The 16,118-nt window shown below is 36.8% G+C and overlaps 1 protein-coding gene across 1 annotated transcript in view; it reads left to right on the forward strand.

The window, feature by feature from the left end:
• The first annotated feature begins 12,389 nt into the window (after window positions 1-12,389).
• The window catches only part of LOC128236518 (integrin alpha-9-like), a 44,455-nt gene continuing 40,726 nt past the window's right edge, over window positions 12,390-16,118 (forward strand). The window contains exon 1 of the mRNA XM_052951421.1: window positions 12,390-13,292. Coding sequence (XP_052807381.1) covers window positions 12,841-13,292 — 452 coding nt within the window. The 5' untranslated portion in view covers window positions 12,390-12,840. The remainder of the gene's footprint in view (window positions 13,293-16,118) is intronic.

Consider the following 16,118-nt stretch of genomic DNA (forward strand, 5'->3'; position numbering starts at 1 on the left):
TGTTTTTTTACTCTTTTTTTTTACCTATTTTATGGTATGATGTCTGCATTGTATATTAAGGACCATCGTTCAGACTTTTTTTAAGTTAACAACATTGTTAATGCCATCGTTGTTAACTTTTAAAGGTGAACTTTTGTTTGGTGTGGTCATACAGGGATGTGGTTTGTCCGCGGATTCGCGGAATTCCACGAATCTAATGGCCCAAGGGACGGACCCCTTCCCCATAAAAACATGTAAATTTTTTTTTTTTTTTTAGCTGATTAAAAAAGATACTAGTGTGCTTTTGGTTGTTAGAGTTGATATCCCAGTTTGCTTCAAATTTAAAGTCAGAAGAACCCTCAAAATAGCTTCTAAGAAGCCAGTTTTTCTTCTACGGCAGTGTGCATTTGACCCCAAAAGTGCCCCAAGAACCCATGGCCGGAATGGATTCAGACCTCCAGCTGCCAGGTCAATCACATCCCATAAAATAATGCTTAAACAGCTGTCTCAAATCTTGTTAGAAATACTGTGGATCACAAGTGTGTGTCGATCAAATTTGATAACTAGTGAAGATAATAAAATACAATTGCATCTATTTCATATTTGAGCCCAATAAAATATAACGATTCTTGAGTGGTTATATGACTCTTTACAATGTCTCAAATGTTAACCAGTCTGTTTTTACACGTTGATAAATTATTATGCCCCCCTTCGAAGAAGAGGGGTATATTGCTTTGCACATGTCGGTCAGTTAGTCGGTCCGTCGGTAGACCAATGCTTGTCCGAGTGATAACTCAACAATTCCTGGACGTATGGTCATCAAACTTGACATGAAGCTTGGGCCTGACCAGTAGATGACCCCTTTTGATTTTAGGGCTCATCGGGTCAAAGGTCAAGGTCACAGTGACCTTTAATGGTAAAAGAATTTTAAAGCTTGTCCGAGTGATCACTCAACAATGCCTAGACCTATGGTCATCAAACTTGATATGGAAGTTGGGCCTGACCAGTAGACGACCCCTATTGTTCTTGGGGGTCATCAGGCTAAAGGTCAAGGTCACAGTGACCTTGAATGGTAAAAGGTTGTCTTGAGTGATAACTAGACAATGCCTGCACCCATGGACCTCAAACTTGACTTGGAGGTTGGGCCTGACCAGTAGATGGCCCCTATTGATTTTAGGGGTCATTGGGCCAATGGTCAAGGTCACAGTGACCTTGAATGGTAAAAGGTTGTCTGTGTAAGTATTCGACAATGCCTGCACCCATGGCCCTCAAACTTGACTTGGAGGTTGGGCCTGACCAGTAGATGACCCCTATTGATTTTAGGGGGTCAATGGTCAAGGTCACAGTGACCTTGAAAGCAAACTCGACAATTCCTGGTTCTATGGTCATCAAACTTGACATTAAGGTTGGGTCTGACCAGTAGATGACACCTCTTCACTCCCCAATTGATTTTAGGGGTCAAAGGTCAAGGTCACAGTGACCTTGAAAGCAAACTCGAAAATTCCTGGTTCTATGGTCATCAAACTTGACATGAAGGTTGGGTCTGACCAGTAGATGACCCCTCTTCACTTTGGGAGTCATCGGGCCACGGTCAAGGTCACATTACCTTTAACGCAAAAAAGTTAACACATTTTCTCCCAGTGATATCTCAACAATGCCTGTACCTATGATCATCAAACTTGACATGGAAGTTGGGCCTGACCAGTAGATGACCCTTATTGATTTTAGGAGTCATCAGGTCAAAGGTCAAGTTCACAGTGACCTTGAATGCGAAAATGTTTGGAGTGATAACTCGACAATGCCTGCACCCATGGCCCTCAAACTTGACTTGGAGTTGGGTCTGACCTGTAGTTGACCCCTTATGATTTAAAGGGTCAAAGGTCAAGGTCACAGTGACTTTGAACGAAAAAATCTTGTCTGTGTGATAACTTGTCAATGCCTGCACCGATGGCCCTCCAACTTGACATGTAGATTTTTGGTGACCAGCTGATGACTCGTATGTATTTTGAGGTCATAGAGTCAAAGGCCATGGTCATAACGCACTCTATCCTCACACTTTGAATGGTCATAATCTTAAAACTGCCTCAACGGCATCCAATGTCAGTGACAAATCAGCTGTCATCTCGGTCCATGCATATTTCATTCAATTGTCCATATAATTCTGACAACATGGCGCTCGGGGGGGGGGGCATAATGTTTGACAAACATCTCTTGTGAAGCAAGTGCCAAGTCGTATCACTGGGTTAACAACTCGAGTTATGTCCGTGGATCAACTGAAAGAAAAAAGACGAGCGTTTGCACTCATTAGTGGTTCTCTATTTTTGTGTTGTATATCTTGGCCCGGCGTAGCCGTCGACGTAAAACTTGCGTTCCGATCAGTTAAAAGTTCGTTTATGAATAAATGTTGAAATCATTTAATGTTGAATCACTTACCTATATTGTTGATGGACATTGATCCTGGTCAGAGGATGGTCTCTATAGATTTTGGGATCAAAAGTGACCTTCATTGTGACTTTGGTGACCGTCAGGCGACACGTCAGGTTCACGCAATTCTAGTATATATTATTTTTAGGGTTGTAAATTAAAATCATCCATCCTTTCCTGAATATTTGAGGTTTATGTTCAATATAACTCATTTTAATATAACATCTGAGTTATTTCAAATATCTTATAAATATTTATGGGCTGGGGTGATTTAAAACTTCCATATCATCCTTCATACTATGGATGAGTAACTTTACATTGTAGGAGATTGGTTGCAGATTCTGATTATTTGAATTTAACATTCAGATGTTTTCATTAAATTGTCATTTTCCTATCTCTTCTCAATGCCTCAGTGATTTATGTCCCCGCTTTGGATTGAGAATCGGCCTGATTAAGACTGACATTCATGCATAATGCTACGTTTAATCGCTCAGTTACGGTTGTTTTTGTTGAGATATTGCAAATGAAATCCTATTAGATATCTTGGGCGTTCTGACGTGAAGAACTTTCAACAGCTAATATGCTTCTTAAGCGGACGGCCGTAATGTTATGTCTTGGAAAGAAGTATTAAACCGAATGATGTGTACCGAAATTGATTTGATGTGTTTTCGTTTGGGTATTTTATGAGTCTGAACCCTTTCTGTTTTGTTATGCGGTATTCGTGGCTTTAAAGTCGTACTGTTCCGGTTTTCACAAAACATCTTAAATCTGTGCTTAACTTAATACGATTTCCTTAAATTTTCAAAGTCTAAATTGAAGAAACGTACTCGAGCTTTTAATTAAACAGTATCTATTTCATATCATTAATGAAAAATAAGTATCTTCGGTATTATTTAGTTATTACATTATATGAACAGTGTATTACTGAAGGAAAATGACTTCAGTTAGGAAATGATTAGAGATGTTTTATAAACACCGGCCAAGGGTTTTGAAATCGACATTTTTTCTCAAGTATACATGTAAATGACACTGAATTTGTTATCACTTGTAATTATTCTATTTAACAAAATCATTCCAAGAAAAAAACTAAAAACAACAATCGTATCTATAATTTATGTATCAGTATTTGATTTTCTATAGATTAACGTGTAATTGTTTTCTCTTTTCTTATTATTTCAAGGACATGAAGTCACAAATTGTATCTTCTCTATTTAGGCGACTACAAATAAATTGCTAGATTTCCATCGCTGCCAGCCCCTCTTTTTTCCGCCGCCCAATTTTTATTGACTCAAATATAATTGTTGGAACTAGGGTCTGTCTTTGAGAGTCGGTCCGTTACTGTCCGGGAACGGATTGATAAAGAAATCTCACTCCCGCCCCATTTAAAAAAATGGATGAAAAAATTAATCTAATATTTACTTTCTATTTGCCTCAGCCTTACTTTTATGAGCAGTTCAGTTCGCCGTTCTCTAAAAAACATGTAATTGATAACGCGGAGGTATTTTATCTCCCTGTTCTTAACAATAGCAATTATCATACGCGTTTAATAGATTTTTATTTTTTGCTATGTGACAAACGAGAATGTTTTTTGGAGCATTAAAACGACAAATAGGTATCATGTCAGATAAAGAGGCGCGCCTTCTACATTGCATCTTCATGACATAGGTGTCTCAGATTACTATAGATAGTATTATGAATACTGATTTTGCATTGGCTTATTCAGCAATACACTTGTAACTTGTAATATGAACTCCAGTAGTTGAGGTAGTTCTGCACTGATCCGTGGAACAGCTGTGAACATTGTTTACATTTGTGATTGAGATTTTTGTGGGGTTTGATTTTTGCAATGATATGAGTGTGTATTGATTATGTAAATATTGACGTTTTTAAAGTACGTTTCAAGTTTAAATAGGAAATATGTGGTTTATTATTATGATAAATATTTTTGAATAAAAAGTGTTTAAACGCCCCAAAACAACATATGGAAAAAGTATCAACACTCTCGAACACATTTAAAACATGTTAGATCTGTGACTTTGTAACCATTATTCATTTTGTTAAAGTTATTCATTTGAAAATAGAGTATTTGCATATTCCTGTCATAATGAACTATACCTGCAGGGCTGTGCGAAACTGTAAGGCCAAAAATAGTTCCTTGTTTCCACTAACATCTCAAAAGGCTAGGTAGGTTAGCACTACTTTTTCACGTATTTTTTCGACAACCGAGATTCTGAACCAAAACGACCTATATCAGGGTATATCTGTATTGTTGAATATTTAAGAAATACAATGGACAAATTTTAACATGTTCTCCGAAAAATGTCCATTTTAAGGAAATTTCGAACAAAGCCATCGCTAGGACAAAAAAGGTTTGAGCGTCGGGAGGGAAAAATAGGTTCAGTCGGGTAAGTAGATACAAAAAATTAAATAATTGTACATCTAATGTTGATCTAACTTTTCAAACAGCCACCTATTTCGGAGCGGAGTAGATATGACCATATCGAATTATAGTAAATATTCCTCATGCAATTAAGAGTTTGGAACACGGAGCACTTTGTAAATGCCTTGGGTTATAAAATACTTTAAACAAACTTTGCACGATACAAACTTGACAGGAATCATAAATTCAACATTAACTTGATACTTAACTTAACGCGAATACCTCTTAAAACATTGTACAACATTTGAATATGAGCATAAACGTTATCAATGAATTTTACGGTATTCTATATTGGTCTTAACCGGATCTAAGAACGATGTAGCTAATCGGATTATTTGCTATTAATAACTGACCAATACAGTGAATGAAGTCAATGATGTTTGGCCATATGGTTGACTTAAGTTACATATTGAATACCACCCCAGAACATTTATTGCTAACTTGAACACACACAGTTCATCGTTATTTCAATAACATAACACATGGCATAGCAATACTTGTTAAATGCGAGAGTGCATATACATATTTAATTTTATCAATGATTTTATTATTCAAAGCGTTATATCGTAACTTAATAGCAACGTTGAAAACCTTGAAATTGACGTTTAACACGTATACTCACAAAAAACAATACGTCGATTATTAGAAGTGTTCACAATAACGGTTTACTGCTATGGGTGCATCTATTATTTGTCTGCAGAAGAAATTACGCTAAGTATGATCTGGGAACTGGGAATAATAGAAGAGTGGAACGAAATAGAAATGATTGTTACTACACAACTATTACCAACATTACCTATTAGGCCTAAAAAAAAAATGTTTGGTTAGGGTTACATCCTTTTCAAAAATAGGTAGGGTAGGTAGGCTTTTTATTTTTTTTATATATTTTTTTTTTATTAGGCTTTATATAAGAATAACATTTTCATCATTGGAGAATGGTGTTAAAGCTATCTTCTTTATAAGCATTTAAGGTTTAAACTACATATTGAAAAGCAATTAAAAAAAAAAAACGAAAAAAAAAAAATTTTTTTTTTTTTTTAGTTTTTCATTTTTTTTTCAAACTGACTATAAAAACGGTAGGGTCGGCACCTATTCCGTAGGTAGGGTCGGGTAACCCGAACCAAATGTATTTTTTAGGCCTTAGCGCAGACGCTGTTTTGATGTCGATATTATTGCAAAACCCCTCGAATGTTAGGATACATCAATGAATATCACTTATGTTTCTGCAATAACTTGCACCATAAAATGTGCGCCAAACACTAGAATATTCATTCAATGAAGGTTTGTTCTAACACAATGATAGGCAAAGTGGCTGGTTCATAACTACAGAACAGCAACTAGCGGATCCTAAGAGTTGTTTCAAACGCGTTACAGAAGGTAATACGTCATTTTATTTCCTTAACTTTTGTATAGTTTTCAATTTACACAAATATGTAACAAAAATGAAAACTTTTGCTTTAAGATCATTTCAATTCATGACTAAAATCGACGAAGATGTTTATAAAAATGGACCCCAGGGTCTGGGAGGGGTGCCGCACCCGGCGCTAGCCTTCCTAAAACTGCCTAGGTGAGTGTTTCATGTCGATATGGTATGACAAAATATGAACAAATTACATCAGAAAGCACCACTTAACCACATTTTGTGTAGTAATTGAAATTACTACGCGATCTACTTGCAGCGTAGTGAAATGTAAAGAATAGTAATTTCAATTTGGCAGTAAGCCTTAGGTCTTCAATTTAGGGAATTTCAATATTTTATTAATCGATTTGAACTAAATATACGCAAATTACACGTTAAACACTACATCCAATTAATACTATAATTACTAAGTTTAAGAACTTCTTCTACTGATATGCCGGCCCACGTCCGAGGTTGTGTTTGAAGGAAAATGACCGAGGTGTTCTGATTGGTGAAGAGGCGCATGTTCTACGTGTCACAAGTTTGTCTCCTCAAAATTCAAATCCTGGGGGCCGCCACTTGAAGAAATGGAATCTGGAATCACGCTAGCTCAGGCTTTCATAACTTTAATGTTTTTTATATTTACTTCTCATGAAACACGTCCCTAAGGGTAATATACTCTAAACGTGTTCGCTGAAGTTCTTTAGCTAGAATCACGCTTGATTGCATTACCAAATGTGCGATAACTTGAAACACAAACTGTGTTGAAACCTATGTTCATTTATGAGTGTGTTCTACGAGATAACAATAAATATAGACAAATGTCGAACACTATTCATTCAAATGTTGAAGATTTGTTCTACCAAAATGAGTAGCAACGACTACGAGATCAAGCCCAGTATATTTATTTATATGCAAACAATTTGATAAAAGCACTAGCCGTTCAAGTTTACTTTTTATTTCAATATCAGGGAGAAAAGGGTAATAAAATATGCCCCAAATGCACCATTTCGCAGTAGAAATTGTTAAAAATTTCTTTGCCGAGTACCCCAACACTTTAAAACCAAATAAATTTCGGTTCTAAGGGAGGGGGGCAAGTCAAAAGGTAACGCCCCTAAGTTACGCCTCCGCTAACGGCGAATTAAAGAAGTACGTATTAAAGAAAACATCATTATAGGACAAGATTTTACAATATTTAAGAGGGGAGAAATTTGATTTCTTTTTTCTACAAACATTGTGTACTATGTTCAAAACATAGTGATTGAAAAACAGTATTCACATTTAATGATTCAAATATGCATGTGAAACTTGTGGTCGTTATTTCACATTTGTTTGTGTTTTAAATGTTTGGTCTAACATGGAACAGACACAGTCATAGTGTAAATATACCGCTGTGAAAATCGCCATGTTGTCAGGTTTGGTTTTATTTGCCTTTCCATCAGTATCGAAGGTCGCTTCTTTAATTGTGGGAAAAGCGAATCAATATTTCCAGAAAATTTGTCATGAGCACACTATAGGTTTGTGGAAAATTCTAAATATAAAGCATTGTCATGTTAAACTCATTTGAATTCAGCGAGAAAAAAAGCATATGGTTTAAGTGAAGATAAAAATATAACCCTTTTTAAATGTTTTTTTTTTCAATTGATAGTAGCGGAGCCACAAACTCACAGTTAAAGTAGCACCAAAATTTTGTTAATATTTTATATCAATTCCTATCCCCCCCCCCCCCCCCCCCCCCTCCCTTGCCCATCCGTAACTCGGTGATTTAACGACCATGTTCAGTTGGAGTAAAGAACAGCAACACTTTTTTGGTAATTTTCTTTAAAAAATGTGCATGTTTTGAGTGAACATGCTAAAATTTGACCTTTTTCTATTTAAAATTTTCTTCAATACTAATACAATGTATAACGTGATATAAGTCGGTATGGAACAGAACCCCGATTCTCAAAAAAATGTATGCCTACATACCTACCCTAAGTTTTTTATGTTAGTGGAAACAAAGACATTTTTTGGCCTTACCATCGAAATAAGTGGCTCAGTAAAATAGCAAGCTTATTAAAATGGTTGTTTATCGGATACATGGGTTAATACGAAATGAAAGTGTCCTAGCTTTGCACCTGAGTCAATGTCGTCTGTTGCTGTTTTCCGCGACATTACTCAGAAGCAGACGACAATTTGACGCCACGAGCGCCTACTCGATATTGATTTCGGGCAGGTCTAAAAATGACTCAGAGGATGAAAAGCATCGACACATTCCATTATTCTAGAATACTTCGAATCTGCTTTCTAATGTGTGAGCAATCCCCATGATTTCAAATCGATTAGATTTTACAAACGATCTAGTTAGAATTTGTGAAATTCCACGCACATATTGGCATTTAACTACCATTAGACCCGATTTTACATCATGATGAACTGAAAATGAAAATCCTTACTTTATTCTAGTGGCATGTATAACTTTATGTTTCAAATACTTATACACGCAATTGTCAGGATGCAAAATATTTAAAAATCCCGCAAACGTTATGTAAAACGAAGGAAATACTTCAGGAAATACTTTAAGCTGAAGTAAACGGTAAATCCTGGTTTTGTAACAAATGTACTTTTAACAAATGCAATATTTTAGATTATCAATAACATTGTGCATAACAGATATCTGTTTATACTCATTTGGGAGGTAATAAGAAGTGATTTAATAATGACTGTCAATTGATGAGCGAATGCCTTCTTTTTGCTGTTGTCTTCTGTTTAAAAGTTGTATAAATATTATTTTGAGGTTAATTATAAACATGATTTCCCGTAGTAAGTTATAACCAGACTTAAACATCAAATCTGGATATTTGAAAAGTAGTTTAGTTTATGGTATTTCAATATTGTCACTAATCACAACAATTGAAAACACAATTTAGTAAGGCATACAAAGTAAATGGGAAACATGTTTATAAATTTTCCAAATAGGCTTATGTTATTTGTGTTTGATAAATCAAAATGAAGCCTTATTAACATTTACTAAATATGTTACCTTATTGTTTCAAATTATTTTCTGCATTATGTAAATTGTGATTAACATGTCGCATGACATGACCATGTTTGGATTTTTTTATATCTTATCTTACAGCTAGTTTAAGAATGTGATAGTGGTAAAAGTGTCCGCCTATCATCCAAGAGGTTGTGGGTTCGGTTCCCATGCACCAGGGTAAGAGCGTTCAAGTGGTAAAGGTGTCCGCCAATCACCCAAGAGGTTGTGGGTTCAATACCCACCAGAGTGAGATTGGTCAAGTGGTGAAGGTGTCCGCCTGCCACCCAAGAGGTTGTGGGTTCTATACCCACCAGAGTGAGACTGGTCAAGTGGTGAAGGTGTCCGCCTGCCACCCAAGACGTTTTGGGCTGGGATCCCACCAGGGTGAGAGTGGTCAAGTGGTGATGGTGTCCGCCTGCCACCCAAGACGTTGTGGGTTCTATACCCACCAGAGTGAGACTGGTCAAGTGGTGAAGGTGTCCGCCTGCCACCCAAGAGGTTGTGGGTTCTATACCCACCAGAGTGAGACTGGTCAAGTGGTGAAGGTGTCCGTCTGCCACCCAAGAGGTTGTGGGTTCTATACCCACCAGAGTGAGACTGGTCAAGTGGTGAAGGTGTCCGCCTGCCACCCAAGACGTTGTGGGTTCTATACCCACCAGAGTGAGACTGGTCAAGTGGTGAAGGTGTCCGCCTGCCACCCAAGACGTTGTGGGCTCGGTTCCCACCAGGGCGAGGGTGGCCAAGTGGTAAAGGTGTCCACCTGTCACCCAAAGGTTGTGGGTTCGATGGGAGACTTTCTTCTGGTCTCTCAAAATGGACGCCAGTACCGGTTTCTACCCAGGAAAAGGACTCCAGAGTGATTCTATAAGCTACCAGCTTTCATCACAATCGAGCTTTAGGAAATTAGTATAAACTGATCTTTCTTGTATAATATTCGACCCCCGCCCTTGGGAGACTGTAGGGGATAGAACCGGACCAGATAGGCGCGTGCCGTCTGATTATGGTTGACAGTTTTTTGGGGGGTAATTGATGATATTGTTCTTAATGAGGTAAATAATACAAATATCAGTGGTCTTTCAAATATCTGATAACGTTAACCATGGTGTAAAATTGGCCGAATATCATTCAGTTATTTTATGATACAAGTCATAAATACATAAAAAAAATCATTTTTATACGTAAGATAAGAGAGTTGTGTTTTTCTAGTTTCAATGCAGTTTTTTAAAACAACAACAATTGTTTGTTTCATTCATTGTACCTGTTAAGTTTACGTATTGATCAATTTGTTTGTTTTAACTGCCATTGTTTTAGGAAATAACATTTTGCCATAAAATGTTCTGAGTGAATTTCAGTGTGTGTGTTTTTTATTAAGTATGATACGTTTGAATATATCTTATACATCCAGCAATGATTTTAATTAACACCTGCATAGGACATATACGGTCAGCCGTGTACATAGGCTCTTGTTTATATACTAGTAGATAGTATATACATGTACACAGAAATGATGCTGAACCCTGAAACGGCATCCGCATTTCCCAGACGGGTCCTTAAGAAGTATTACAAACGAGCTGTAAAATAAAGAAACATTATTTCCGCAATACAAAAAACTCCCTTGCTGATTCGGTTTCACAAAGAGACAATGGCACCGCATTTAGGCCGTACCAAAAGTATCCAGTGTTTAGCGTCTGTTTCAAAACCTAACCAAACTGATACATACCAAACTGTCTGGTTCCGGGCAGGGGGAAATGAAGACTCTTATTCTTTGCATAATAAATGCCATTCATAACCGATTTAATCAATCATAATCACAAAGAAAGCATCGGTCCGTACATCTTGAAGGTTGAATTTTCCTCAATATATGATACAGAAGGCCTCAATATCTGAGTTTAATTAAGGCAACGGTCTAAAAATTACTAGATATGGTTGGGATTAAAGTCCAGTCAAAACAACAAAGCAAGCCCCGAACTCTTTCCATGATATTTCTGTATATTGTGTTTTCAGTAATAAATAACTTATCTTTTTAATTGCAATTAACAAAAATTGATTGCAAGGTAAACAATAACTAAACCTCGGATTTCTTTTGATTTTTTTATTAAGAGTCGAATAAATCTCTAGGGTCGAGGGATTTTCTAAGTAGGATCGGGTTGCCCTAATTATAGGTCATTTTTGAAGACAGAAATGATGTTCTTATTGCTAAGCTTCAAATATTTCTTAGCTTAATTGTGATTTTTTTGTAACGGATTTTAGTATGAAGGCTTAACATAACCCGCTTGATGACGTTAAACGTAACAACGGTTTGGCGTGACCTTAATCAATTAGCCAATTGATTTGACATTGAACTGCATGATCTCATACATAAATAAAAGAAGAACTACGTTGTATGATTCAATGATGTCTGAAGGAATGGCGAAGTATTTCTCACTAGTCGTGTTAGTCATATTCCATAGGTTTATCAATGTACTCTGCTAGGGTATTGGGAAATGTTTGTTATTCTTTTTTTTGCTTAAAGCTGAAGTCTCACAGACTGATTGTTTTGAAAACATTATTATTTTTGTCCTGGAAAGAGGCATTTTTACGTTTATGTCTGGAAACAGTGATATAAGACTGCTGACAAAAGAGCACATGGTAGTTTTTCATATTTACGTTCAAAAAGTAATCATGCGGTTTTATGGCTAAAAGCGTTACCCACAGCAGTGTTTTAAACGATTCGGATATTATTTATTGTGAGTTATCTTATATGACTAAATCGAAATCATTGCTGCCAAAATCAGCTGTTTCTGAGACAAAATGTCTTAAAAAAGGTAAATTCTGTCAATCTATGAGAGTGCAGCTTTAAAAGGAAAAATACGTTGCGTATATGAGTAGTATTTGTGGTAGTTATTGTGGTAAAGGTGTAAAATTTACAACTGGTGGGATTGTATGTTACAATACTTGTTTACAAAATGGGCTTAATTTTGGTTCAATAATTCGTAATCTGCATTACGTAGTATTATAGGTATTTTGTTAGCAAAATAACTACCTATACCTTATGTTCATTTGTAAATGTATATTACAGCTTTACTGTAAGGGTTTTAACATTAGCTGCATTAATTTTATGTAACACGAACGCTTCATTTATTACGAAAATCCATTTTCTGTCCTCGTTGAATAAAGCTTGGTGTAATGGAGTAGCAGGTTACTTAAATGTGATAGTGGCTGGCGTATAAATAAAATATAGGCGCGCGTAACTGAAGTTTTATAAATACTGTAAGATAGCATAGCCGTGGAGTTAGAAAGCAAACACATACCTTCTTAAATATGGTTGGGTGGTTAATACGAGGGCTACCATGATATCAAGTCGTTGGTTTTGAATTTTAGCAATAAAATCATATTTCATGAAGGTTGAATTAGATGTCAAGTGATTGGAGTTTCTTTAAGATACGCTGAAGTTTTATGTAAGCGCAGATTTGTGAGTGAAAAGGAAATAATTTAAAACGTGAGGTTGATCTTAATGTCTTTACACTTTTTATAGGATAATTGTAGCGGAAAGACGGAAAAAAGGAGAAAAATACATCATCGGAAACAGGAGGAATTACCATGGAAATAGCAGAATGTAAAATGGAAATTGATCGGCAAGAAAACGGACGTTTTAAGTGCACGAGTTGTACAAGACTTGGGGAATATGAGGGAATGGCCACCTCAGGGAATTATGAACGATGTTTGAATAAACGTGCTCGAGAAGTGTGTTCAAATACCCAATCACAATGCGAGTGTTGTAGTGATGGAATTTCCAGGAACTTTCATTCACCTAGTAGCGTTTTTAGCATTTTTGGCCAAACTATGCAATACAAACGCTCATTTTTTACATGTAAGTCGCTTCAAATGTTAACATTCACGGTGCTATTCATTTTACTCGTACGGACGGACGTATGTAATGGATTTAACCTTGACATTACCAACCCTGTCGAGTTTAGGATGCCTAGTAACCAACCGGACAGTTATTTCGGATACACCGTGGCCATGTTTCGAACAAGCACCGGGCAGAAATGGTAAGTACCATATATAAATCATATACAAATTAATATCATGCTATGGACTAGTTGACATAGAATACCTATAGAATCAAAAGTCGCTACTTATAGAACCAAGAGTCGAAGTTTTAGTTTTAAGTTCGTCAGGCCTTACCGCGTTATTTGAAGAACCGAATTTTCGTGCAATGCATCCAAAGTACGTGCGCTCGTGCAGTTGATATGATTAAGAATTTGATGCTATCTAATCATGTCCCTGGTATTACTCTACCATACGTTATGCACAAATTTGACTCCGATTAAATGTCACTGGTTCCTTTGGGGACACATTATAAGAGCACGAGTGTGTAATTGATCTGATATAATTTCAGACAATACACGTGTGTACGGTTAAACTATAGACCTTTGGTCTGATCGTATCAACACGCATATCGTACGATCGCTTTTTCAAATAGTGATTTCTTAGTAATTAGTATAATTATTTCGAAACTAAGAGCATAAGAGCATGGAAGGTCAGTTAAGGCAAAATTTATTTGATTTTGCAAGTAAAATATTCAAATTGATTTGTGACGCTCAAGAAATATTTAACTGAAATTATTGATTTGACGACAGTTTCTCGTACGCGCCTTGATACAATAAGCCCGTTGAGTTTAGCACAGAAACACAGGGTCCCTGCTGGAAGCATTTTCTTACATTATTACACAAAGCCTTCTAGTATTGCAGGGAAGGGTGGGAAAGGAGACCAAGCTCATCACTTGTAAGGGGTGGGGACCGAGCTTGAAACCGCTATGGGGGTGGGGACCGAGCTTGCAACCACTATTGGGGTGGGGACCGAGCTTGCAACCACTTTGGGGGTGGGGACCGAGCTTGCAACCACTATTGGGGTGGGGACCGAGCTTGCAACCACTTTGGGGGTGGGGACCGAGCTTGAAACCACTATTGGGGTGGGGGCCGAGCTTGCAACCACTATTGGGGTGGGGACCGAGCTTGCAACCACTATTGGGGTGGGGACCGAGCTTGCAACCACTATGGGGTGGGAACCGAGCATGAAACCGCTATTGGGGTGGGGACCGAGCTTGCAACCACTATTGGGGTGGGGACCGAGCTTGCAGCCACTATGCGGGTGGGGATCGAGCTTGCAACCACTATGGGGGGAGGGGCGACCGAACTTGCAACCACTAGCCTGGCTATCAATTTGAGATTATTTTTCAATTCCGGATTAATGTATATTACTCTATTCCCAATAACATCTTTCGTATATAATAGGGCTCGAATCTAACCTCGCCCTTGTGTCTGTATTGGCCTGAGCCCATTTCTTACTATGACTATGCATGCCTGTGGTTCCTGATAGATGGGACAAGGGTGAGTCAGACCTTGTATTTACCATTAATGGCCAGAGAAATACAAGCCACATTTGTTGCCAACAAATAACGTATTGCGTCTAAATTATTCTTGTCAAGTCGACCAAATGTGTCTAACTAGAATCCGATTTAACAAATAGTTTTTAAGTGGGGAAAATTGATTTTGATTTTTCTTACAGTTCTGAAAAAAAGCTATTGAACTTATATTTCATACTTATTGTGTAATCTGTTAAAATACGGTAATTTATATATTTAAATTGAAGTCCTACCTCGCCATTTTGTCTGTTTTGGTCCATTTACTAATTCCTGTTAGATGTTGGGGAGGGGACAGCGGGACGTGGGATGGGGGTCGGGGTTGGGATCCGACCGCCAACCTTCATGATCCATCATTGGTCAGAGCCATAATCCACTATATTAACAATATTCGTCCTTTCCTCACCTGTAATACCTGTTACAAAAGTCAGGGGATTGTCGAGTTGGTCATCTCGCTGGGATTGACTGTGTGGGAGATACGTGACTGTAAGCATATTATGAACAATGTAATATTCGTAATATAAGAAAACCCTGCCATTTGCATTTTATGTCATATGATTATAAGCTATTGTTTAAACTATTTGAATGCATCACTTAGCTGCATCTTCGCATTGAAACTGCTTTTATCACAAAGTGCACAATGATTATGAATACATAAACAATGTGTCTTTTTACATGAACATAATTATACAGCAAGTATAATATTATTCTTAGCGCAACGGGCCACGCAAAACCATACATTGTTTTATACATAATACATTCGCTTTGAGCTATGTAGAAAAACTATTTGCAACATTGTATATCTTTGCCTGGCCCTAAGGCTAACTATGTGCTTAATTATTTAAGTCAGAATCATTCTGATAATATCTCATTCATAAATACCTGTTTCCTATTTGCTTTAAATAATTAAAGCTACAGTCTCACCAATTAGAAGTCGGTATAAGGATATGTCTTTCAATAAATGAATAAACGGATATTTGTCAACTGTGGGCTGGTGGCTTAAAACTATTTTATCAGATAAGCTCGTATAAAAGGCATATCCTTGTTGACGATATTGCCCAATTAAAATTCGGCTATTTCAATAGGGCATATGACCTTATACGATGTTATCCGATATTCTTTATAAATCTAACTCTACTAGTGTCCAATTCGCCATTTATATATAATTCACAGCTGAATGTCACTTCATAAACATAATACTATTATAAGAATGTAGGACACCTATTTGCTTACAGCTTAAAACCAGAATTTCATAAAGATTTGAAGCATCTTGTTATGTTTAAAGTGACACTCTTATTCAAAATCAGTACATACACATGTATAACAAACATCAATTTTGAGTGATAAACCTTTTACTGCTTCAAATTATGCATTTATAGAAAATATGAATTACTAAAAACAAGATTGCAATTAATGGCGTATTTGATAGCTGAAAACGCAAAAAAAATAATTA

This window comes from Mya arenaria, chromosome 1, assembly GCF_026914265.1.
Source record: "Mya arenaria isolate MELC-2E11 chromosome 1, ASM2691426v1".
Taxonomy (NCBI): Eukaryota; Metazoa; Mollusca; class Bivalvia; order Myida; family Myidae; genus Mya; species Mya arenaria.